Here is a 23,329-nt window from a genome sequence, read left to right as displayed (position 1 = left end):
TGCACAATACCTCATGTGCTATGAATTGCAGAGACCCCTGTTTACCTCACTTTCTGTGCCGACGTGCAAGAATGGACTGTAGCAGAATACCAGAACATTAAAAAATGCAACAAGATACTTAATTAGCATACTTCTGTAATCACAAACTTAAATGCACTACTTTGGCTGTTTTTTACATAACAGGTTTGCTTTCTAAGATAATAACCTTTCAATAATTTAAGCAGCATCTGTGCAGGAATGCATAATTGGACTGTAGATAATAGGAATCTAAAATTGAGGCTGGTTTTATAAATTACTTTTCTCTTCAGACATTTAGCAATAGCTCACCATGGTACAAGAAGTTTAAGAAAATTATTTCCTGCTTTGGGTATCAAAATAATGCATCTGTTTGGAGGTTTTAATTCTGTTTTGGGTTTGTTTGGGGTTTTAGTTTTTTACATTCTGTTGCAGTCATGGAGGTGAAATTCCATTGATTTCAATGGACTTAGGAAGTGTTAAGCTTTTAGTATTTAAATAAGGAATTGTCTGCAATAATAAAAAAAAAACCAAAAACAGTAGAAATACAAATATATTTAATTTTTTTCTGATTTAGCTTGGTGGGGGAGAGAAAGAGGAGCTATCATGGTTGTGTTAATTGGTACCAGGATTAGTAAGTTATGTTCTTAGGAAAAAAATACATCAGTGTTTCTAATGAATTCATAGTATTTAGTGTGCTTGACAGTGTTGTTTGTTTGTTTGTTTGTTTTTACATTTTAAACAATTTTAGAAGGGAGTGGCATGATATGATCATAGTTTTGGTATGTGTTTGCATTTATATCTGTAGCATCAGACTAATATGTATTATTCACAAGCAAACTTCTGATAACTAGTGTACTCACACAGCAAAATTAACTACAACAGAATTAATTACCAGGGAAAATAAGTTTAAAAATGGAAGTGAAATATTTCAGACAGTGCTAAGATTAAAAAACATTATCTTCATCTTTCTATGTGAAGCTTTGCAGTAATCTTCTGAAGATTACCACAGCGCTGGTGTGTAAACCTGAATGTCTGAAGGACACTAGGACCCTTGTCATCATTATTTAGTCTATATAAATAATTACATTATGTAATATTTACAATTAAATTCTATTTTCAGAGAAGCAATTTGTCCTGTAGGCAGCAGTCTAGCTTCTAAATAAACTCCTCAACACAAAAGTTTCTTGCTGACTATAAACTAACAATTGCTTACGTGCCTTAAGCAAGAGTTGGTAATGGGATAATCAGGATGTTGAGCAGCTTGCAGGGCTTGGTGCTAGGATCCAAATGCTGATGAATTTTGGCAGTAACAGTGCAGATAGTGCTGGTACCATTATTTGCCAAATTGCATGGCATTTAACTCTTACTGGAATTTTCCTATATGCTCACCTGCAGGAGTGATTGCTTAAATACCTTTACAAATCCAATGAGTTAGGATTCCAGTGAGCAATCTTATAATACAAATGTACACACTTAAGTGTCTACAGAAATGATATAATAAATCACAGTACTTATAATGCTTATATATATACAAACACATATGCATCATAAGGGTACACTTCAATAGCTGGGTTGAGGATGCAGTTTCACCATATGGTGAGCTGGTTGTTCATCACACTCACAGTGAAAGGAGAAGGCCTCTGCTTCCTCCCTGCTCAGTGCTTTTGCAACTTCCTCACACTGGATTTGTGTGGTCACCAGTTAAATGAACTGGCATGACAGAAAAATAGCCAAACAAACAAAAGTGGATAGATTTCTCCCAGCCTAGGTTCATTGAGGGGGCTGAGAAGAATCAAAGTAAGTGAAAGTCAGGTGCTTCACCATGTGCCTTGAAGCAAGAAAGGGAGTAGGAAAACAAAGGCAGAATAAGTTTCTTCTTTCGATGGAAAGATCATGGTGGATTGGGCATGCTGCTTGCACCCTCAGTTTGATTAGAATATTTATCTGTGACTAGTTTTATTTTTCATCTTAACTAACGTTCCAGTAATCCTTTGAAAAGATCTTAACTTGGACAAAACCAGATATTTGTGCATTGTTTTATGGTAGAAACCCACTTCTGGGAATTAATGTGGTGGGTTCTGTTTATTGTTATTACAAAATAATTAATAAAACCACCCAAAGCACAGTAACTATTTCTTAATCTGCATCCTGGGAATTCATACTCACAACTTCTGTTGTCACTGAATGAGGGACTCAAAAATCTCCCCAGTGAAAATCTGCCCAAACAATTCAGAAAAAGACTACTTACTCATTCTTTGTTCTTGTCTTTCCAGGTGACCCAGCTGGATCCAAATAAATCATTACTGGAGGTAAAACTGTATCCTCAAGAAACCCTTTTCCTAGAAGCAAAAGAATAGATCAAACAAGATTGTAGGACTGATCATCCTTCGACAAGCCAGAGGCACAGCATCGAAAGGAAGACTTCCATCAACACCACCTTGTACTATCAGCCCACTCAACTCAGTGTCACAACTTTGGCCTCTTGCAAGAATCCTGAAAATTTGACAAACCATAGCTACTTAGTTTCACACACACGAGTATATGTTTCCAACCTCATTTAAATGAGCAGAGGATAACATTTTGCGATGAACACTGAACATTATGACTCTGTTGCTCACTTATCATCCAGCTTTTGTTATAATTAATGCACTGTTAAAATGTGAGTGATTGTTAAGTAGAATTTTTACTCTTCAAATGCCCCTTTTTCACCAAGAGATCTTGGACATTTCTGCCTGTACTTTTGACACTAGAATGCTGTATATTTGATATCTCGCTGAGCCAGTGCTCTCATATATATATGCATTTTATTTCTGTGTTTGAATTTCTACTTGGTCAACTAATTTAAAAAGGCAGAAAAAAAAATAATGGGACATTCTCAGCCATGGAAATTTAACAGTATTATAGTAGAAAGCATATAATTTTTGTTAGTACTTTCTGACTTCTTTGATAAGATGTAAGGTTTTGTTTGAAGAATATAGTTTGACATATATGCGAGATATTTATTTACTGGTTCTGCTTTGGGTCTCAGTTCTGATTCAGTTTAGGGAGTATTTTCCATTACATTGCAGTGTGTGAAACTGCTTATTGCATGATGTGAATATTTAAATAACATTAGAAATGGCCAGTATCAGAAACCTGGTATCTTGCCAACACTTCAGGAATCAGCTGATATTGAATATCAGCTGTTAAAAACCTTTCAAATACCAGATACAAAAGTTCTTTATTTCTCATTGTGAAAGGAAAGGGCAGTTCCCATTTTAGCAGTTTTCCTTCGTTCTGCCACTCGTTTGTATCCTGTTACTCTGCTGTTTTAAAGCACCTTGTTTGTTTCATCAAAACAATGAGTATCTTAAGAGGTGGTGTAATAAGAAATCTGCCTTATTATTGCACACTTTGGACATTTTAACAATAGGTTACTGATCTCCTCTCAAATTAAATAAATCCTGGTTCTTTTGTCTGAGATGTACACACCAGCTACCTGCTACCTGACATGGAAAAAAACTGGTACTTTAAATTTCTCAAGCAAAGAATGAGCATACTGAGTCTAAAACCATAATGTACACTTGATGCCAAACCTGCATCAGAACTGGTTTGGGTTTGTTTTGTTTTTTTTTAATATCCTGGGCTTACAGCACAGTAAGTGTACAGTAGCACTACAGAATTGTCATCTGCTAATCTTTTTTTTTTTTAAAGCCTGACATGTTGTTTTTCACATCTGTTTATATGTAATTCATAGTGTTTATCCTAGCAAAATATGTTTTGATCTGGAAATTTTGTTCTAAGCAAAAAGCAATTGCACACATCTTTTAATCCTTTTTTTTTTTTTTCCTTTGGAAGGATGGTGATATAAAATTAAATGTATGCCTATTATTAGGGTGTTAGTGAAGCTGATTTATTGTTACCTTTACCAAAAATGCAAATTTATGAGTGGGGAAAGCCTTATTCTACCTTTTGTAATTCTGTAATTAGTGAGTGCTACATCAGACACTTTTAGAAGTGAAGTATCTATGACAAAAAAAGTTTGGAAGTGTAAGCAAATTCTATTCATTTGCAGTTCACAAATAAAAGATTTCATAGCCAACAAAAAGCTAAATATATGTGTAATGGAAGGCTGAATGCAGAGACTTCATCCTGAACTACTGTTTTCTTAGCAAAATAAAAAGAATTCCACTACATTTACTAAATAGGAAATTAACATAGTTTACAAATTGGGGTGATGCTGTTTCTACAAACAATCACAGTAACACGTACAGCAGGATTTTAAAGTGATGCATATCTTCTTTTTTTTCCAGTTAGCTCTTCCTTCTGAGCTGGCTGTTGAGGAAAGGAATTGCTGAAATACTGCTACACAAAGCAAAGCGACCTTTCAGCTAACTTGTTTATATTAATCTGTTCTGTTTAACTTTTGTTTATCTCATCAGGCTGTTTTCTCTCACTTGACTTTTATTTCTGTATTTTGACTATATATTCTTTACTTTGATACTAGTTTCATAAAGTTATTAAATGTGGCTTGAATATTTGTTGAATTTGTTGAAGTCAGTGCTCCCAGGGTTTGTTTGGCTTTTTTTTTTTTCCTAAATGCCTTTATTATTTTTCCCTCATTTTGTTCATACTGCAAAATACGGTGTCATTATCAAAATGTTCTACTGATAATTAAGTGGAAATGTTCAGATTGGTGGCATTGCTGCCCTCTAATACAGAGGTACTAAGATCAGTATACAGGGATCGTTCTGCCACAACGTAAATAAGTGTATCACTCTTTAAATAAAACAATTATGGATTTGGTCCTTAAATACTTTGGGCCTGATTTCAAGAAGCAACCATCTAGAGTCATCTTTCCAAATTACATTTTCAGTGCAAACCAGTCCCCATCAATATTCTGTGCCACAATTTCTGCTCTCTTAAACCATGGTATTCACTTCATGTGCTCTGCTGGCATGCTTAATCCTCTAGTCTGTCAACAGACTAATTTTATAATTCAGTATTACCCTAAAACTGTAACACTTACTACAGAGCAGATCCCTGATTCTACCTTTTCATCATAAGGTCCTTCACATTAATGGACTATCAATAACATGATTAACGAATCAGTTTTACGTCTTAAGGAATTACTTCTAATGAATGGAATCCTCTACGATGTCAGCTTTCATTATTGGCCTTCAGAGCATTGCAGTGACGGTGGGGCACACTCTGGCTTTTGAAGAAACTTCCTGCCTACTGACATTGGTGTTTGAAATCATCATTAGAGAACGTGCAGAACATAAGTGTTTGCTCTGTATTCTCTGCATATGCACTCTTAAATCTAGTGAGAGTGCTGAGAGAGTTTCTAATGGAGCTATGTTGGGGTTTTTTTTTTTTTTTTTTTTAATGTAGCAGAAAAAGACTTTGGCTTTCATAAACTGTAAGTGACATTAGACACTTAAAATAAATTTTCAATTACAGTAATATTTCTACTAAGAAGTTACATGATTTCTCTCTTCTATATGTGGGGAAACCCAACATCCCATGACCCAGTTTCACAGAAGGGCTGAAGGACTTCATTATCCAAGCCTCATGTCCACACACCCTAAACAATGCACCGGCAGATGAAGGTGCCTTAAGCTGAGGTCCAAACAAGCAAAAATACATAACTAGGTCTCCAAAGCAAAGCAATAAAAGCCACATGTGAAGAGTCACTACTGGGCAGAACCAGAAACCACTCAGAGCAGTCACTACGAAGTGCTAAAGATGGAGATGTCATATGTATACCATTCCTTATTGGAGCTATGGCTTCCTGCTCTCTGCTGGCTCTGGGCAGCTTCCTCCCCTTAGGGTTCACAGCACAGAGACCACACATTGAGGTAAGTACCCAGTCTTTTCTTCCAACATTTGGCAAAGTACAAGGTAGGTTTCTATTTCAAAACAGTTACAGTGATCTCACTGAATTGTACTTGATGCTGAAATTCTCCTGTATTTGAGTCATGCAGGCCTGAGGAGAAACAATGCCCATTTCAGAAGACACTTCAACACCACCATAGTACAGGCTACTTTCGATGCGTCTACTGTCTCTGCTGTTAAAGCTGTTTGACTGCTACAACACTGAATTACTGAAGCTTTTTGAGAGAGAAGGTGCAAGCAAGAGCATCAGTCTTCAGGCTAGTAGATGGGGGCTTGCCTGAGATAAGCTACCCAAGCCCTTTCCAGTGACTGTTCGTTGCAGTCATTGGTCTTTTCAGATAAATGACCTGGGAGGAAAGACTGCACCCTAGTTAAATTTTCCTGTTCTACTTTGTATAAAAGAGGGCAACAGCAGTAGCCTTAATGAAAGCAAGCAGAAATTGCTATCTATTGTACACAGCATGACCCGTTGTTCACTACCTAAAACCATTTCTTCGCAGATGACAGAGATGGAAGAATACCAAAATTAGCACTAAACACACCAGGATCCAGGTGGGTTTATACTCAGTCTGGTACAGATCTGCACTGCTGTCAGAGGAGCCACCTCTGCTCCCATCTTGCACTAGGACCATGCAAACTAGTTTAAAGCTAACCACTTTTATTTTCCCCTGGAATAGTTTTCAGACAGATCCAGCTCACTGAGCAGCTGGATGTACACCAACACTGATGAAAAGCGGGAGGTGGAGCATGCAGGGAGTGAGCAATGGAAAATGAGAGGAAGGCAGGGCAGCTCCCTCTTGATAGCAGCGCTGATTTTGGTGGGATTGTATTGACCATGATCCTCTAAATATATTTTGTTGCCTTGTTACTACCTTCACATTTTACATTCATTTTTTAATTTCAAGCACATTAAACAAATGGTATAAAGGTTTTCCTGTCTGAAGTGTTCAAGTGTTCATAAGTTCTGTGAAAATTGGTAGCCCAGAATTCACGAAAATGGAAGCCAGACAGGAGGTATTATGTGCAGCGAAAGCAAGGCTTAGTCTAGATCTAACTCTACTGCTCACTACAGACCTGAGGGATCTGTTTCAGTAACCTACCTGCAGGAAAAAAGTTTCAATGGGATTTAATGTCTCATTAGATACCAGAGAACTTGCTCCTTAGGGCTTTTCTCTCTGGATTCCTTTATGTGCAATAAAGACTGAAATCACAATGCAGTCTTAATATAATTCAATTAAAACATCATTCAGCTGCTGGTTATAGAAGTAGGCTTTGTTCATTCCTGTGCTCACAAAACTACTGGTTAACGTGATCATTATTTTGTACTTGCTACCAATGACTTTCATTTACTATTTTTCCTACTCTCTATTGTGACAGCCTTGCTCAGTTCACTGCTATTCACTTTTGATCCAGTCATCCTGAATGAGCTGGTATCATTCATTAATATTATCACCTCACTACTGATACCTTTTTCCAGATAATGTGTGAGTACCTTGAAAAACACAGGTTCTCACACAGACCCTTGGGGACACTGCTGGTATCCTTTCTCACTGGGAAAACTGTTGCTTACTGCTTCCAGCTATCAATCTCTGAGTAACATGCCCTTTTTTTTTTTCCCAAGAAAAGATGTTTCCACTGTAGCAAACACCACTGCAAGCGGCTAGCTTAGTTTTCCTGCCTTATTTCCACTAAGTACTCATTTTACACCCTGCAAATATATTAGTCCAATTATCTGTCAGGCTTCCTGTTTCTGACATTTTCAATGATCTTTGGTAATTAATGACGTTTGGTAATTGTTCCTCGAGATCTGTGTCAGTTGTTTAATTGTTGAGGTTTTGTCTTCCAAAAGTTAACTTTCCACAGTCATGTTCTTTTCTGTTCCCTTCATCTGAGTTCATCTTTCGATGGCATCCTTTAATGTGCTGGCTCGCACAGCTCAGGTGTTTCTGGTGGCCCTTCTGGAGTTTAAGTGAGCTATATATGTGAGTACTCAAAGGATCTAAGACAGTGTCTTCAAAGAGTTTTGATTACTATCTTAGTCTTTTACCTGTGACTTAATTTCTCTTTATTATCATCTTTATGCAGTTCTCTTCTTAAAGATAAATTCTACTCCAGTGATTTGTTTGAGTTTTGGGGGGTTCTTTTTTGTTTGCTTGGGTTGGTTGGTTGTTTTGGGTTTGGATTTTTGTTTGGGTTTGGTTTTTTGTTTTGTTTTGGGTAGGGTTTTGTTTGGGTTTTAGTAAAACAGTGAATATGAGGATGTTCTAATTTACTTTTCAGTGTTTTTCCTATCATTTTATTTGCCTCTATGCTTTATTTAACTTGTCACAGGCTCCGTTAGCTTAAGTTACTATAATTGATGAAGGTATTTTATACCCTGTAACTACATGGTCTTGCCTTTTCTAAACTTCCTGATAAACCTAATTTGTTGTCATTTGAGACCTCCCATTTTGTTTCAGCCATTGTGGGAGTTTTACAATTCTTCTACTGTGTATGTAGAAACATTATTCATTTTGTCTTGCTCTGTTTGCCTGTTTTATGTGCCCTGATGAATCCTTTGTGTAAGGAAAAACAAGCATTTCCAAAATGTGGTGGAATTTGGAAAGATGGGATTTTTTTTTTCAGTGGCAATTATAAACTTACAGAGGAACTTAATAAATTATTTTTTGATCTAATTAAAAAAAAATCTAAGTGGTTTTTTTTTTTAATAGAGCTTAAGAATAACCTGCAAACTGCAGAGAATGCTCTGTTGCTGAAAAATACTTCTACTTTCCAAGGTTTAGATGAAGGTAAGTAAGACATGGGTGACTGTTGAAGTTTCCTCCAACAAAACAACAAAAAAACCCGATGCTTTCAAGATTACAATTCCTTGTGAAGTGTGTTCAGTCCATTTTAACTGTTGGTTTACCAATCTTTTCTCAACTGGGAAGTCTTAGTAGATTAAAAAAAAACATTTTTGGGAAGCCTTAGCAGATACCAACCATTCCTTTCACTTCATGAGCAATTTCAAGGTAAATGTGTAGTTTAGTTCTTTGACAATTATATTTTGGCAGCTACAGCATTCTTTCATTATCCCCTGTATTTTAGATGCTTTCAAGTGTCTTTTTTTCCTTCAGATAAGATTTACTGTTACATTTGCCTTCTTGTCAACACACAATCACTCTGCATGAACAGCATTTCTTATCAATTAAACCCACTAGATTCAACAGAATACATATTCTGAGAAGTTAACCATTTGAGAATTCTTAATTTTGCTTTACAAACACCCTCCTAGTTTTATTAGCATTTATCCACCTGCCACCATAGTCTGCTTCTGGAATCAAACCAGTTCCTTGTGAAATGACCAGAGTTCTCCAATCAAAGTGGTTATCTGGTAACTCTACTTTTTATTGGAACAAAAGAGCTGCTAATAGCAGAAATAATTAAGCAAAGAAAAGTTGGATTAACAATAGTGGATTCCACAATCCAGTGGCTGTTTGGTGCCTGCTTGAAAATTCACTGAATGAAAAAAAAATACTGGCAGGAAAAGAAATGGCACAGCACAGCTGATCTCACTGCACTCAGGTCACACTCTCCGTGCTGAAAGAGGCAACAGTATTAGTCACCATGTTGCCTTTATACCAGCCTGTAGTAAAATAATTTCCCATAAGCAGACTGAATCCTTAGGAGACCAATTAAACTAACTTTATAGCAGTTATGCACTCCTGGGTTGGTAAAAAGGAGCTGGTCACAGCAGGGTAAGAATCAAGCTCATAAACGAAGAGCAGCCAAAGCAGAGTAGTAGGAAAGAAGCACAACGGAAATTCTACTGTCAAACAAGCTGTTAAATACCATGTTGTTACAGAAATATTAACTTAGGTTTGATCTTTGATTTAAAATTCCAGCTTCTAATGGATTCTTGCTTCCAATAAATGGTTATTCCCATTCATTTAAAAACATTATAAAAATAGTAATTTTTTAATGTATAATTACTTATTTATGAAAGCCTTACAGCAAGGAATTTATCTTCCAAGAGAAAGTGGAATTGTTTGTCCTCAAAATGTAATGTGGATTTTAAAAACAAAAAGGAAAAAAAATCATCTTTTGATTACTACAATCACAGATATATTTAATTACAGGCAATCCACTTACCTCGAACAGGAAAATTAATTTGAAGTTATTTATAAGCCACTAGAAAAAAGGGCTAATAATTAATAATAGAGTACTGAAGGCTCATATGATTTTTAAGCTCAGAACAAGATGGAACACTTTTTATACTCTCTACAAGGTAATAATATACATTTTTGCTTAAGCTCTGAAGAAAACGTTGCCTCCTCCCACCTAAAGAGGAAACAAGTGATTTTACAAGGTAGGGAAAAAAAATTACTAATAATTAAAAGAAGAGGCTCTGTTCTTAAACTTTCATCCAGGCTTGGAATTACATAAGAAAAATATACTAAACCATTAGTCTCATATTGAGTGATAAATTCTAATCATGCTGTCCCTGGGGAAGGGAAAAAAAAAAACCAACAACAAAAAACAAACTACTGCAGCAATAACAACCAAAAAATATTAGTCTTGTCTTGATGGAGGATTTCTTGGCAACGAGTTTGTCTTGTCTGAAGTAATGAAAACCTCTAGAGCTGAAAGGGAAAGCTGAAAGCAGTTTTTCCTTCAGAAAAAAATAATGGAAAAAAATTTGCAAAGCTTCTTCCACTTCACCTTTTTCTGCCCTGTGGTAATAATACTGTGCTATGTCCCCTACGTTTAACCTTTTTTGAGTAATGGTTAGGTAGTATCGTGTTTCTTGGAAGAGCAGGACTTGTACCTGAAAACTAACCACTCTGTCTTCGCACCCCATGGGTTTAACCCTTTTTAACTAACACCTTTCCCGTTGTTCCTAACCTGCAGAGCCCAGCTGCATGGCGGCTGCTCTCTCAAGCTCCAGCTGCTGCTAGCAGGAACTATGTGACACGGCCAGCAAGCCCTTTCCCTTTACCATTGCACCTTCACGATCACTTCTCCCAAAATGCTCACAACTGGGAGTCTGCTTCACAACAGAGTCAGGATTTTCTCTTCTCTGGATTTCGGTGCACATTTCCTGGCTGCTGTTGCAGGAGTTACCTAAAAGCGCTGGTTGCAGGCTGCAGCAGAAGGACCCGAAGCCTGCTTCAGCCTCGCTACCCGGCTGGGGCCCACTTAACTTCCAGGGTCCGTTGAGGAACAGAGATACCCTGAGGAGAGGGGAGTACCTCGTAAGCCATCAGAGCTGGAGGAAGAGGCTGACGGTTCCAGGAGCCGCCGTGGAGGCCTTCCCGCCGCCAGTAGGTGTGAGTAGCCCCTCCCGCGGGGCAGTGATGTGGGAAAGCGGCAGTGGGCCGAGCAGAACGGGCCTCCCTTGAGCAGCGATGCCCTTCGGGTGGCATGCCTCGCTCCTGTTGGCCGCCCGCCAGCCATACTGTCCGGCCGCTCAGGCGGGGTTTGCCACCTCAGGGACGGGCCCGCTCCGAGGCTTCTGTTGGCGGCCGCAGTGTAGAAGAAACGGAGGCCACGGCGAAGGCCCCCTCCTGATGCCCCGCGGCTGGGCCCTCTCATGGCCCGCATCTCCCCAAGGATGTGCCCCTTTGGCAGTGGGACACCCATGACTTCCCGCCATAGGCCGCGATCAGGGCGTGGTGACAGGCCCGGAACCGGAGGCATCACGACAAACCGCGCCTTCGCACCTCGGGGCTGGAGGGCTCCTCGGTGAAAATGTCATCGCGAAAGAACAGGGCGGGAAGAGAAAGCACCTCCCACGCACGCGTGGGCGTCGTTCGCAGCCCAGCCGCCCCTCAGTCCCTCCTGGGGTGGGGAGAAGCCGTCGTCGGAAAATTCCCCACTGAGCATCGGAGCGGCGACAGCAGGCGGGCGGGAAAGCTAACGCGGCTCGCAGGGGCGGAGCAGCGGGAGAGCAGGAGCGAAGCCGAGCAGCGAGCAGCCTGGCCAACGGCCGGGAGCGCCTGGATGGGGCCTGCCGGGGGAGCGCACAGCCGGGGCGAAGGTGTGAAACCGCACCCCCGGGGTTCCCTGTCTTTCCCGCGCGGCGCAGAGCGTCCGCGGCCGCCCGGGCTCCGCTGTCAGCTCCGAGCTAGCTCCTCACAGCCGCGGCAAAAAGTGCTCATTCACCCCCGACAAAAAAAAAAAAAATGGTGAAAATTAATAAAAGGATCGGAGAGGGGAAGAGGGACCTCAGCTGGCCTTTCGTTCCTGTGCCTTTGGCGAGCGTGGGGCTGGCATGTGCCCTTCCTCACGGGCGTGGGCAGAGAGGGGCCCGCTGAGGCCGGCGAGAGGTCGCGAGCGAAAAATATTGGAATTACCGGGAAAATAAAATCCAACACCGCTCCATGGAGCCTTCGAAAGCCCTGATATTGCCCCAGGGCTGCCCGGTCCCGCAGGGCTGATGGCAAGCGGCGCGGCACAGGGCTGAACACTGCTGTGGTAGATTGTGGATGGTCCGTCATTAACTTAAGAGAAGTCTGTGTTTGCGCAAGGGCCCCATTAAATAGCGCATGTTAACTGTGAAAAGAATACAAGACTTTTTAATTTTTTTTTTTTGCTTTAATGCTTGTGGGGTTTGATGATGCTGTTAAAGTGGCTCTCTTCTCCCTTCCCTCCGCAAACACTCTCAATATGTTTCTTTGACGACATAGGTTGTATTTATCTATCGCATTCCGTCAGGATTGTTAAGCTCCTGAGCTCCTAGGGCAACAAACATGGAGGAGGGGGGAATCCTCTGACAAATCCGACTGGGGCTGTCACGATCATGAATAAAAATAAAAGGCTTAATCTTCTGCTTTCGGCTAATGAAACAATTTAGCCTCCAAAATATGGAAGCGCTCCGATGTGCTGAGTCGGGCCGGGGCAGGGCAGATGCGAGAGCCGCGCAGAAGGGGAGCTGCTCTGCACCTCGGGATGCCTGTCCCGCTGCAACGGGCGGGGGCACATCCCTGGCCGCCCCCGCCCCGATCGGGCTGCCGTGCCCCAGCAGGCAGGAGGGAACTCGAGGGTTTTTAATTACACTCCTTCCCTTTGCTCCCTTCATTTTTCTGCACCCTTTGCAGCGAGACACACTTGGAATCAGAGTGGTTGTGACATTTTGGTGGCAGCTTATTGTGCGGAACACTTAAAGTTTAAAAAACAAGCCCCATAGAAGTTGAGGGGCTTAAAGCAGCCCCCTTTGTGGGGCAAGACATAGAGTTTTGATTCCGGACAATGGTGTTTCTCAAATTTCTTCCAAAAACCTGCACCCCATCTGTGATCTCAATGAAATCGCTTTTCTCTCTCCGTTCAATTCATTTGGCAAAGGCGAAGCAGATGCATGGGACGGGGTCTGAATTTTAATTATTAGGTTTTACCTGAAACAAAACAGCAAATCCTTTTTACCATGTGTTTGAAGTTAGGAGACGGGTAGGGGAATATAAAATATAATTACAAAGCTCTCGGATCGTTAGGGAGCTGACAAGAGCCTTTTTAATGAACCTCTCAGAGCGCCCTATAGTAAATTAGCAGAGCGGAGATTTCCTGAGTCATTCTGCCTCTGAACTGCTGCCTTCTCTTTACCTGCGTGTGTGTGCATGTGCTTCCACGCCGCAGGCCAACGGCTGTAGAAGAGGCTGCGGCACACGCGTGTTTTGCCGTGCCACGGAAAGCCTCGCTGACACGCGGGCTCCCCGCAGAGCCTTGGCTGCCCCACAGCCACCTGCCCGGTGGTGGGTAGCGGACGGAGGCAGCCTGTGCCTGGGGCCCGCTCCACCGACCCGTGGAGGTTTGCAGCGCTCTCGACGGCTCCATGCTCTCAGGAACCACCACCTCCCCACCCCCACCGCTCCCGCCCTCCGCGCATTATCTCAAAGTGCATTTAACCATCAATAAGGTGCGAAGGGAAAATTGTCTGTCACTTTAATCCATGCCCGAGGGGCTGGAAAATAAAAAAGGAGAGGGAGAAGAAGGGAGAGAGAGAGAGAAAAGGTCTTAAAGAGCCTAAAATCCATACAAGACCTGTGGGAATGCGGGAGCGGGGCTGTGCTCTCCCGGCCATTCCTCAATTAGCAGTAAGCTCCCTGTACAGGGCAGAGCTCAGCAGCACTGCCTTCCAAGGTGAGCCGTTTTGCCGAGGGAGACGTCCCGCTCCGCCGCGCCACTTCCAGCCGAGAGCGGGGCAGCGGCTCCGGGCGGCCTCGCCCTGGGGCCGGAGCGGCGGCGGGCTTCTCTCGCGCTGGTGTCCCCCTGTGGGGAAGAGGAATTCCTGCACGCCCCCTTCTCGGTGAATCCAGTTAACTTGTCTTTGGGAGGGGGGGGTGGGAGAAGGGGTGAACATCGGGGAAGGATCAGCATCAGCACCCCCCTCGGCCTAGGGTGCCTGGCTTTCCCCCTCCACAGGGAGAATCTGCCTCCTCCCGCCCGCTCCCATAAAGATTAAGGTTTGGGAAGCCCCATCCCGAGTCTCTGCTAGACCCGGGGGACATCAGCCAGCGCCAAAGGCCCAGGGACAGAACATGAATATTTATTTCTTAGCTCAAGCACACGAAGGGAGAGAAGAATGATTTTTTTGCGTGTGTGCGCTTTTTTTCTCTCGTTCTGTGTATCTGTGTGCGTGTGTGTGGATGGGCACAAGCTCTCAGAGAAAAGAAATTTTAGAGTAACAACTAAAGGCTTTCTTGTGCAGTTATTTTAAGGGCTTTGTTCAGTGCCTGAAGGGGGATGCGCCCATTTGTTCGGGAGGGGATTCATCACATGCCCCTTTCATGTGAACCAGAGGTTAACAACCTAATGAGCACTTGGTGAAGAGATGAAGCGTGTAAAGAGTCCGATTTTCCCAAATCCTGGGCTGCTGTCTTGGGGATGTGCTACTCTAACCTCTGCTGGGCTAATAGTCTCAGCACTTCCAGCGGGGAGGCCCCGGGAGGCAACCGGGTCCAGCAGCGCTCAGGCAGGGCAACAGCAGCGAGACAGCCCGTTTCCAATACCCCACCGGGGAGTCGGGGGGGCCAGGCCCCGCCGCTACATATGTTGGGTCAAGTCTCCCCATTGTGAGCGTGTAAAAAGGTGTAAAAACTCAATCATCTGTAGCTTTTTTAAAGGGAGGGCTTACCCTGGATTTGTTGCATAATGGATTGTTAAAAAAGTAGAGGTTTGAATTAAAACTGTTCCCTAGTCACTTTTAATTAGACCACTCTATTTAATTAGCAAAGTTGAAACATGCAATTAAAATTAGCTCAGTTTAGCACATATTAAAGGAAATGGGGGACGCTCTCAGGCTCGTATTAAAGTGAATCGGAGGAGAAATGGCGGAGAAGTTTGAGTATAAGTGAAATGACTCCGTAGAGGTAATTCAGTAACAGACCATCTGTTAGAGGAGCCCCAGTCCTCCCCTTAATTGCGAACCTCCTTCTAATGTATCTGTAATGATCGTCCCCTCAACGCCAACGCGTTGCACAGGACCAGAGCCGTTGGATGGTGCAAAGAGAGACTGCAGATGTGTGTATCTGTGATACGCTGTTTTCTAAAAGCCCAGTGCTGGGACCTGTGCCTGGCCCGGTGCGGTCAGCCAGCCTCGGTCCCGCCATGCAGCCGCCGTGCTGCGGGATGGGGAGGAGCCCACGCAGAAATATGTGGAGTCCCGATTCTCCCTCATTTCCCTCCACAAATCTCTCTCTCCCCATGTCTTTTCTGATGTGTTTTGTTGTTTTGTTTTTGTTTTTTTTTTTTTTTCCCTGCCCCCACTGGGAACAGGGAAATGGAGTTAATAATGTTTCAAATACTTGAGAAGTCTGGACTAACGGGAGCTCCGTCTGTCTTTCCCCGTTCTAGAAGCTAAAGAGGTTGCCTGGACTGGGAGGAATGTGCTTTTTTCTTTAGGGGGGGGGGGAGGGATGGTAATTTTCATTCTTGTAATATTGGTTTGGGGATAATTACTTTTAATGTCAAAAAGATTTAGTTTAATATCATCTCTATTAGGCTGCTGGGCGGATAATTAAAAGTGAAGATGATAGCAGCAGGGAAACAGATGGCATTTGCTTACTTTGATTCAGTAGGTAAATAATGAAAAAGTCAATGGCAAACCCCCTAGAACAATTGAAACCTTAAAGAGCACTAACATTAGCAGGTACTTACAAACTGTCTTCCGCTAAGAACGAGATGAAAATACACTAATCAAGAACTATATTTCTCTGGGATGCGTCCGGGCACTGCGCTGCCTCCGGGAGTGCGTGTCTGTGCCTTCCCTGTACGGCAGCCAATAGACGGACTCTTTTTAATTAAGATTTTACTACTGTAATTGGGGGAAGATGCAGCCGCACCGCTGCATGCAGGCCCCTCAAACTTTTGCACGGGAACAGTGATACATAGGAAGCCTTTAGGCGAATAAGTGGGAATGAGGAGAGAAATAAACATTGGGAAGATCTATTTTTCTTAAAAACGAATGTAACACCCCCCACCCCACCCCGGTGTTTTACCGAGCTGAGCCAGCTGCGAACACTGAGTCGCAGGCGCCGACTTCGTGCGTTTCTGGAGGCTGCCAGAGCCAAACTGATAGCGGGGAAAATTAACCAGCAACTTGGGCATCACTCCACCAAACGCGGGGGTTTTGTGGGGTTTTTTTGGTTGTTGTTGTTGTTTTGTTATATGTTTTTGTGGGGGTTTTGGTGGTTTTGATTTTTTGTGTTTTGTTTTTTTTTTTTTTTGCAACGAAGTAACGTTGCTTTTCACGCGTCTGGAGGGCACAGGTTTTCTGGGGCGACGCTGTGGCCCCGTAATCTCTGGCTCCAACCCCAGGGGTCTTCGCGAGGCAGGCAGCCCGGCCCTGACAGGGCCGTTGTCCTGGGCGGGGCGGGGGGTACTCGCTCACCCTGGATCTTGGAGCTGGCCCAGGCGCTACGTTCTAAGGCTGGCCTGTTTCTCAAGGCCCGGCCAGTTTTTGTAAGGGGGAAACCAGGAGCTGGGTACACCTCCCAGCTCTTCTCGAGGCTTTGACTGGGGCGAAAGGAGCTCCCAGACCCAAGCTGGGAGCGAGTCAAGTCTCGTAGGCTTTAAAGTTGCCCTTCTGGGTCTGGAGGAATTAATTTTTCTTTCCTCGTAACCTCGCGGCGTCCCGCTCCGGTTCCCCAGCACACCCGCCCCCGCAGTGGGAGCACGACTGCTCTATGGATTCCTAAAATAAACACACACCCCCTCCAAGAAAGACACAAGAACAGGGATGTACATGAAGATTTTATTATGCCTCGTCAAACAGAAATGAATTACAGCAGGCGAGGGGGGGGGGGGGGGGGGGAAGAGGAGGGGGACACAGCAACAGCAACCCCTCAGCGTATCCCGTACACGATCACACACACGCGGGGCTCTGGCAGGCCGGGGCAAAGCTGGAGAAAGCCAGAACCCCGCGGCAAACCCTGGCCGCGGCTTTGCTGGTCGGGGCTAACTCGCAGCCAAGTTGTGTTTGTTTGAATAAAACCTTGGAAATATGCGCGCTGTTTGTCTGGGTTCGCATTGCAGGCTTCTCAAAGAAATAAGGACAGGGGATTAATTATTATTAAAATATTAAACCAGTGAAAGCGAGACTCCGGACTCCGATATTCTCCTCTCCTAAAGGCACTTTGTAAGAAAACAAACAAACAAACAAAACAACGACAAAATAGTGGGATCTCGTTTGAAAGTGCCCCTTTCAGCGACCAGCGCTGGAAAGAGGAAAGAGCAGTTTCTGTTAGCCCGGCGGAGTGTGCCGAGTTCGGAGAGGAGGCCTCGGCTCCAGCGTCTGGAGTGACCCCGGTGGAAAGCGACGCTTCCCGGGAGCGGCGGGGCAGCGGGCTGTGCTGGCTTTTACCAGGGTGGTGAGGAAGAAGCAGAGGGTTGGAAACCGTTAGACGCTTCTGGTATACTGAGGAAGCTTTTAACAAATGTCCCCGGGATTTGCTGGTGCCTTGGGCTGCATTACATAGTCTTGCAATAACAATTTTGTTATTTTTTAACTCAAACTCAACTATTTCGATGTTGGATTGATATTGAGTGTAATACATGAAAGCGATATACTGTAAAGTGTTTTGGATGGAGGAGTGTCTGTAGTGCTGACTTCGGATAAGCATCAGAAACAGGCACTGGGTGTTTCTTGTGCACAACGCAAGGATATCGTGTCCTAACTCTGCCTATATAGTCAATGGGGGGACGTGCTGAATGGGCCTGTGGAATCTGTGTGTAACGCCTTGATATAGAGATGCTATACACTGTGCATTCAAACGTATACACTGCCATCTGCAATGTTACTAACGGCGTGAGGCTCTGAGCAGAAATCACTGCATTTCACTAGAGCTGGCTTTTTTTCTGTGCGTGGTTGGGGCCTTGTTTGGTTTTGTGTTTGAAGTTTTGTTCTGTTTTATTTATTTATTTGTTTTTTTTAATTTGGTTTTGTTTCTTTTTCGTTTTATCTTTTTTTTTTTTTTGTGGCTATTTTGGAGGGGTTTGTGTGTGTGGGGGGGGTTTGGTTTGGTTTGCTGGTTAACTGCCTTTTTTTTTGCCACGGCTACTTCCAAAATAGATCGCTTAAATCCGCCATAAACGGAAAGAATAACCTAGCCCTTTAATTTAAATTAAAGCTGAAAGAAAAGGGAACCCGGGAGATCAGTGTAGCCCGTGTCCTGCGCTGTTGGCGATGGCAAACTGCCTCGGGGGGAAAGGGGAAGATATTTGAAAGGAAAAAAAACAGCAATACAACAACAATAAAACCCAAACACCACAACGCCAAACAAAATTGCCAGGAAGAAGGGAGAACATTTTCTCCTTTGTAAGAAAACATAAAGCAATGATTTAAATGTTTCTCATTCAGTCTGATGGAGTTCTAGGAATTCCAAATTAAATCAGATGATCTGAGTAATTCTCTCCGGAGAGTAAAATTAGTGGTTGCAAATAAAATTAAATCGGATATTTTGACTTGGCGGCCGTATCAAGTAAAGGTGTTGTAACACCTAACTCACGAGTAGTGGGCGGCAGCTGCACACACAGAAAGTCGGATGGGAGTTCAATTCTTAATAAAAAAAAAAAAGAAAGAAAGAAAAAAGAACTATGTAACAATATTGAAAAGTTTGAGTGCTCTGCTGCACTGCAGTTGTGCTTCTTGCGTAGTGTGACAGAAAGGAAGGGGCAGTGGAGCATCGGTGGGCGCTGCTTGCCCTGCGGCGGGGCTGCCCCGGGGCCTTGCGCGGCACATCGCGGTCGCGGAGGGAGCGGCGGGCAGGTCTGGCACATTTAGAGCGTAGCCGGGACTTCCTCTCCTCCTGGCTCAGGTGTCCGAGTGCGGCGGAGACAGGCGGCTTGCCTGAAGGAAACCTGCCCGGGAGGGTACCTCAGCGGGTGCCGCGCCGGTGGGGATGCTGAGGCGGTGGGAGGGCCGCAGCGAGTACTGGCAGACGGGAAAGGATTTACGGACACATGTAATAGAACTTTGAAAAGTGCCAGAGAGGATGGAAGATCCCTTGCCGGAAAGAGAGAGGATAGCCCTGCGGAAATGAATCAGCGTTAATTCCCACCAAGGCTGCTAAAATGCTACCTCTTCCCCTTTACCGGCGAAGGTCACGTCAAACACGGGCGGTTAATGCTAAAACAAAAGCTTCAGGGTTAATATACAGTTATCAGCCCGACAGCCGCCTCCTCAAAAATCAGCCCCTTGGGTTTATTGTCCCCGCGGGGAAGGCGCCTGTTGAATATGCAGTCAGCTGTCAGGAGGAAGAGCCAACTCCACTTTCTGGGGAGCGACGGGAAGGCAGGACTCCCCCGGTTACAGCGCAGCGAAGGGACGGGAAATCGTACTGACCTGGGGCTTGTCCTGCTGCGGAAGCGCCTGCGGGATTCACCTGCGGCTGTGGAATGAAAGAAGGAAGGGAAGGAAAGGAAGAGAGGGAAGAAAGCGAAGGAAGCAAAGGAAGCAAAGGAAGGGAAGGAAGGGAAGGAAGGGAATAAAGAAGGGGAAGGAAGGGAAGGAAGGGAAAGGAAGGAAAGAAAAGGGGAGAAAGGAAGGAAAAGGGGAGGAAGAAAGGAAAATGGAAGAAAAAGGGGAGGAAGGAAGGAAAGGAGGAAAAGGGGAGGAAGAAAGGAAAATGGAAGGAAGAAGGAGAAGGTAAGGGAAAGATAGAGACATGGTTACGCACAATTAGAAAACAAAATCTGCCAGGGGAGGGGGCAGACATGAACTGTCACTTTCCGCAGTACCTTCCCCCCTCCCTTCTGACAAGTGACACCCAGGCAAAAACCCCGAACAACTGTCCAGGCGTGTGCCGTTTCCAGCGGATCAGGTCAGAGAAGCTGCGCTCTGAGTAAGCAAGTAACCGGGCCGCGTTGTGCACCCACGCCCACGCGGCCCGAGCCCACGCCCACGCGCGGACGCCGCTCGCGCCACTCTTCCGCCGGTTCTCCCCCCCCTCCCTTCCATGGACACTCCCGGCTGTCCGCGGGCGCGCGCGGGCAGCCGCCGGGCGGACGCGACGGACCCGCGTGCGGCCAATCAGAGCGGCGCTTCCCGCCCCTGGCCAATAGCAGGCGCCACATTGTTGTCAAATGTTGCCTAATGGCAACGCGGGGCGCAACAATAGCGCGAGTGGTGGCGCGCGGCACGGCGGCCAGCGCGCTCTACCTGCAGCTCCGGCCGCGAGGTGGGCCGCACGCGCCAGGCGACGCGGGGCGGCGGCGTGTCCCGGGGGGCGCGGGGGCCCTGCCCTTCTCCGGAGCTGCTCTGCTCCGCTTCGGCCCTGCTCCGGTGCGCCGGCTCCGTCAGCTTCTGCCTGCTCCGACTGCTCCAAAGTCGGCTCGCCGCGGCGGGTGAGCCCAGCTGGGCCGGGAGTTTCCCTTGGCCCGCTCCGCCCGGCTGCGGTCCTGCTGCTCGGGAAGCGGGGTGGGTTTGGTGTTTGTTTGTTTGGTTTTGAGTGTTTTGTTTTTTTTTTTTTTAATTTTGATTTGTTTAATTCTCCCCTGGATTTTAGCCTCGGCGACTTCTGGCGAGGAATCCTGTCGTTGAAGGTGCCGGATTGCTCTTTCGAAGGGACACTTTTAATCTGCGGCCGTAGTTAAAGAGGGAAGGGGGATCTGAGGTTAGGGAGCAGCTCGGGTTTCCAGGTGGTCGCCGTGGGGAGTGGCGATCCCACAAGCGCGGACAGCAGAGCTCGGCTGTAAGCCCGGCGCGATGGACTTGGTGTTACCCTGCTAGATAAGCGTGGAGAGCGAGGAGGCGAGAGAGATCTAAGTTCTCTTGGATTTTCTTAGTTTAGACTCTCTTTTCGGGCGCAGAGGGGAGGAGAGCACAAAAAGGATCCTGTCAACCTCCACCTCACCTGAACCCCAGAGCTGTGTGCCGTGGGACAGGGGCGGTGAGCAAGGCGAGGGACTAGGTGCTGGGGTTTGCATGACCGCACGCGACTCGTGATCGCCCCTGAAGGCTCCGGGAGCTTCTCCGTGTCCGGGCGCGGGTGCATCTCGGGGGCTTCCCCGCCCCGCGTTGCTTTTGGGGAGGCCAGGGAGGGAAGCTCGCTCTTTCGGGACTGGCTTGCTAGGATGGAGCTGCGGTCTGAGCTACCCAGTGTGCCCTCCGCTCCGCCCCCGGTACCCCCCAGCTCGGTGGCGGCTGCGGCTGCGGCAGCAGCAGCTACGTTGCCGGTGAGCGTCGCCGGGAGCTTGCTGCGGGCACCGCCGCTCTTGCTGCGGGCGGCCGAGAAGTACCCTCGGACGCCTAAGTGCGCCCGTTGCCGCAACCACGGCGTGGTGTCGGCGCTGAAGGGCCACAAGCGGTACTGCCGCTGGAAGGATTGCATGTGCGCCAAGTGCACCCTGATCGCCGAGCGGCAACGCGTCATGGCGGCACAGGTGGCGCTGCGCCGCCAGCAGGCCCAGGAGGAGAACGAGGCCCGCGAGCTCCAGCTGCTCTACGGCACGGCCGAGGGGCTGGCCCTGGCGGCCGCTAACGGCATCATCCCGCCCCGGCCCGCGTACGAGGTCTTCGGCTCCGTCTGCAGTGGGGGAGGCAGCGAAGGAGGCGCCGGCGCCTCAGGTAAGGCCACGATCTGCGCTGGCGGTGAGGGGGGGGGGGGGGGGGGGGGGGGAAAGAAACCGGGAGAGGCGGCGGGGCAGGGGGATGGCGCGGAGCTACAGTCGGGGTGTCCTGGCGAAGTGGCGGGGGTGGCCCCGCTGACAGCCGGGATGCTCCGCGGGACCGCCCGGGGCAGCCGCACTGACGCTCTTGCCTCCTCCCTCTCCGTCCCGCAGAGTCCAAGATGCAGAAGTTCGAGTTGTTCCCCAAGACACTGCTGCCGAGCCGCGCCGTCACCCCGCAGCAGGCGGGCGGGAAGCCTCTCTCCCCGGACGGCGAGTCTGTGCCCGGTACCTCCTCCCCAGAAGCTCGCCATGGCTCGGGCTCGGAGAACGGCGACGGCGAGTCTTTCCTCAGCTCGCCCGTCTCCAAGGGCCCGAAGGAAGGGGAGGAGAGCCCGGGTTCCATCAGCCCGCTGGGCTCGGACTCGGGCTCGGAGGTGGACAAGGACGAGCAGGACCCGTCGCCCTCGGCCGCCGGCCGGCAGCGGACTCCCATCGACATCCTGACACGCGTCTTCCCGGCGCACAAGCGAAGCGTACTGGAGCTGGTGCTGCAGGGCTGCGGCGGGGACGTGGTACAGGCCATTGAGCAGATCCTCAACAACCGCGGCCCAGAGAAGGGCCCTGAGGAGGGCTGGGCTCGGGACGGCGCCTTGCAAGGTCTTCCACCCAGCCCCGCCACCACCGCCGCCCATCACCGGCCTTTGATAGCCGGTGCCATGGCCCCCGCCATCGGCACTCTGGGCAGCCGCTCTGCCTTCTCCCCGCTGCAGCCCAATGCCACGCACTTCGGGGCCGAGGCCGGCGCCTACCCGCTGGGCACCCACCTGGGACTCAACCCCCTGCGCCTTGCCTACTCGGCGCACAGCCGGGGACTGGCCTTCATGACCCCCTATTCCACGGCCGGGCTGATGCCTACCCTGGGGTTCCGGCCGCCCGTGGACTATGCCTTCAGCGACCTCATGCGGGACCGCTCTGCCGTGCACAAGGAGCAGGTCTACTCCGGCGGGCTCTACGGGCCCATGGTCAACAACACCCCCGAGAAGCAATAGCGGGGGTGGCTTCCTAAAGCTCATCTGTGTAGGTGTAGCTAGGTAGGCACGGGTGGATGGACACGGGTGCTTTCTCTCCCCTCTCCCCCGTACAGATGATGATTGCGTGTGGAGCCCGGTGCGGACAGATATAGGTGTGTTAAAACGGTGATCAAGGTGCACTTTTCATTGTCCAGACATGAGTCACTCTTTGTTGCTTATGGCCATAAGCATGGATACCCTTGGTGCGTCGTGGGGTGTGTGCACACACACGCACTCCCACACACTCCTTCCCACACACATACATATATATATGTATACTA

General features: G+C 46.9%; 2 protein-coding genes across 2 annotated transcripts in view; both read left to right on the top strand.

The window, feature by feature from the left end:
• FAF1 (Fas associated factor 1) overlaps window positions 1-2,375 on the top strand; it is a 163,161-nt gene extending 160,786 nt beyond the window's left edge. Inside the window, exon 19 of the mRNA XM_054384300.1 lies at window positions 2,292-2,375. Within this exon, the coding sequence (XP_054240275.1) occupies window positions 2,292-2,375 (84 nt within the window). The remainder of the gene's footprint in view (window positions 1-2,291) is intronic.
• Window positions 2,376-21,441: 19,066 nt separating this feature from the next.
• DMRTA2 (DMRT like family A2) lies at window positions 21,442-23,027 on the top strand. Its single transcript, XM_054384424.1, has 2 exons — window positions 21,442-21,934; window positions 22,150-23,027. The coding sequence occupies exons 1-2, from the start codon at window positions 21,442-21,444 to the stop codon at window positions 23,025-23,027; spliced, it is 1,371 nt and encodes a 456-aa protein (XP_054240399.1).
• The last annotated feature ends 302 nt before the right edge of the window (window positions 23,028-23,329 follow it).

The sequence above is a fragment of the Indicator indicator genome, chromosome 10, assembly GCF_027791375.1.
Source record: "Indicator indicator isolate 239-I01 chromosome 10, UM_Iind_1.1, whole genome shotgun sequence".
In the NCBI taxonomy this organism is placed as follows: Eukaryota; Metazoa; Chordata; class Aves; order Piciformes; family Indicatoridae; genus Indicator; species Indicator indicator.
The sequence above is the reverse complement of the archived record's forward strand: the minus strand, read 5'-3'. Positions and strand labels throughout refer to the sequence as shown.

Coding starts and splice junctions, on each gene's coding strand:
- DMRTA2 (XM_054384424.1), top strand. CDS start 21,442: ATGGAGCTGCGGTCTGAGCTACCCAGTGTGCCCTCCGCTCCGCCCCCG. Junction 21,935..22,149: donor AGGAGGCGCCGGCGCCTCAG/GTAAGGCCACGA, acceptor TCCGTCCCGCAG/AGTCCAAGATGCAGAAGTTC.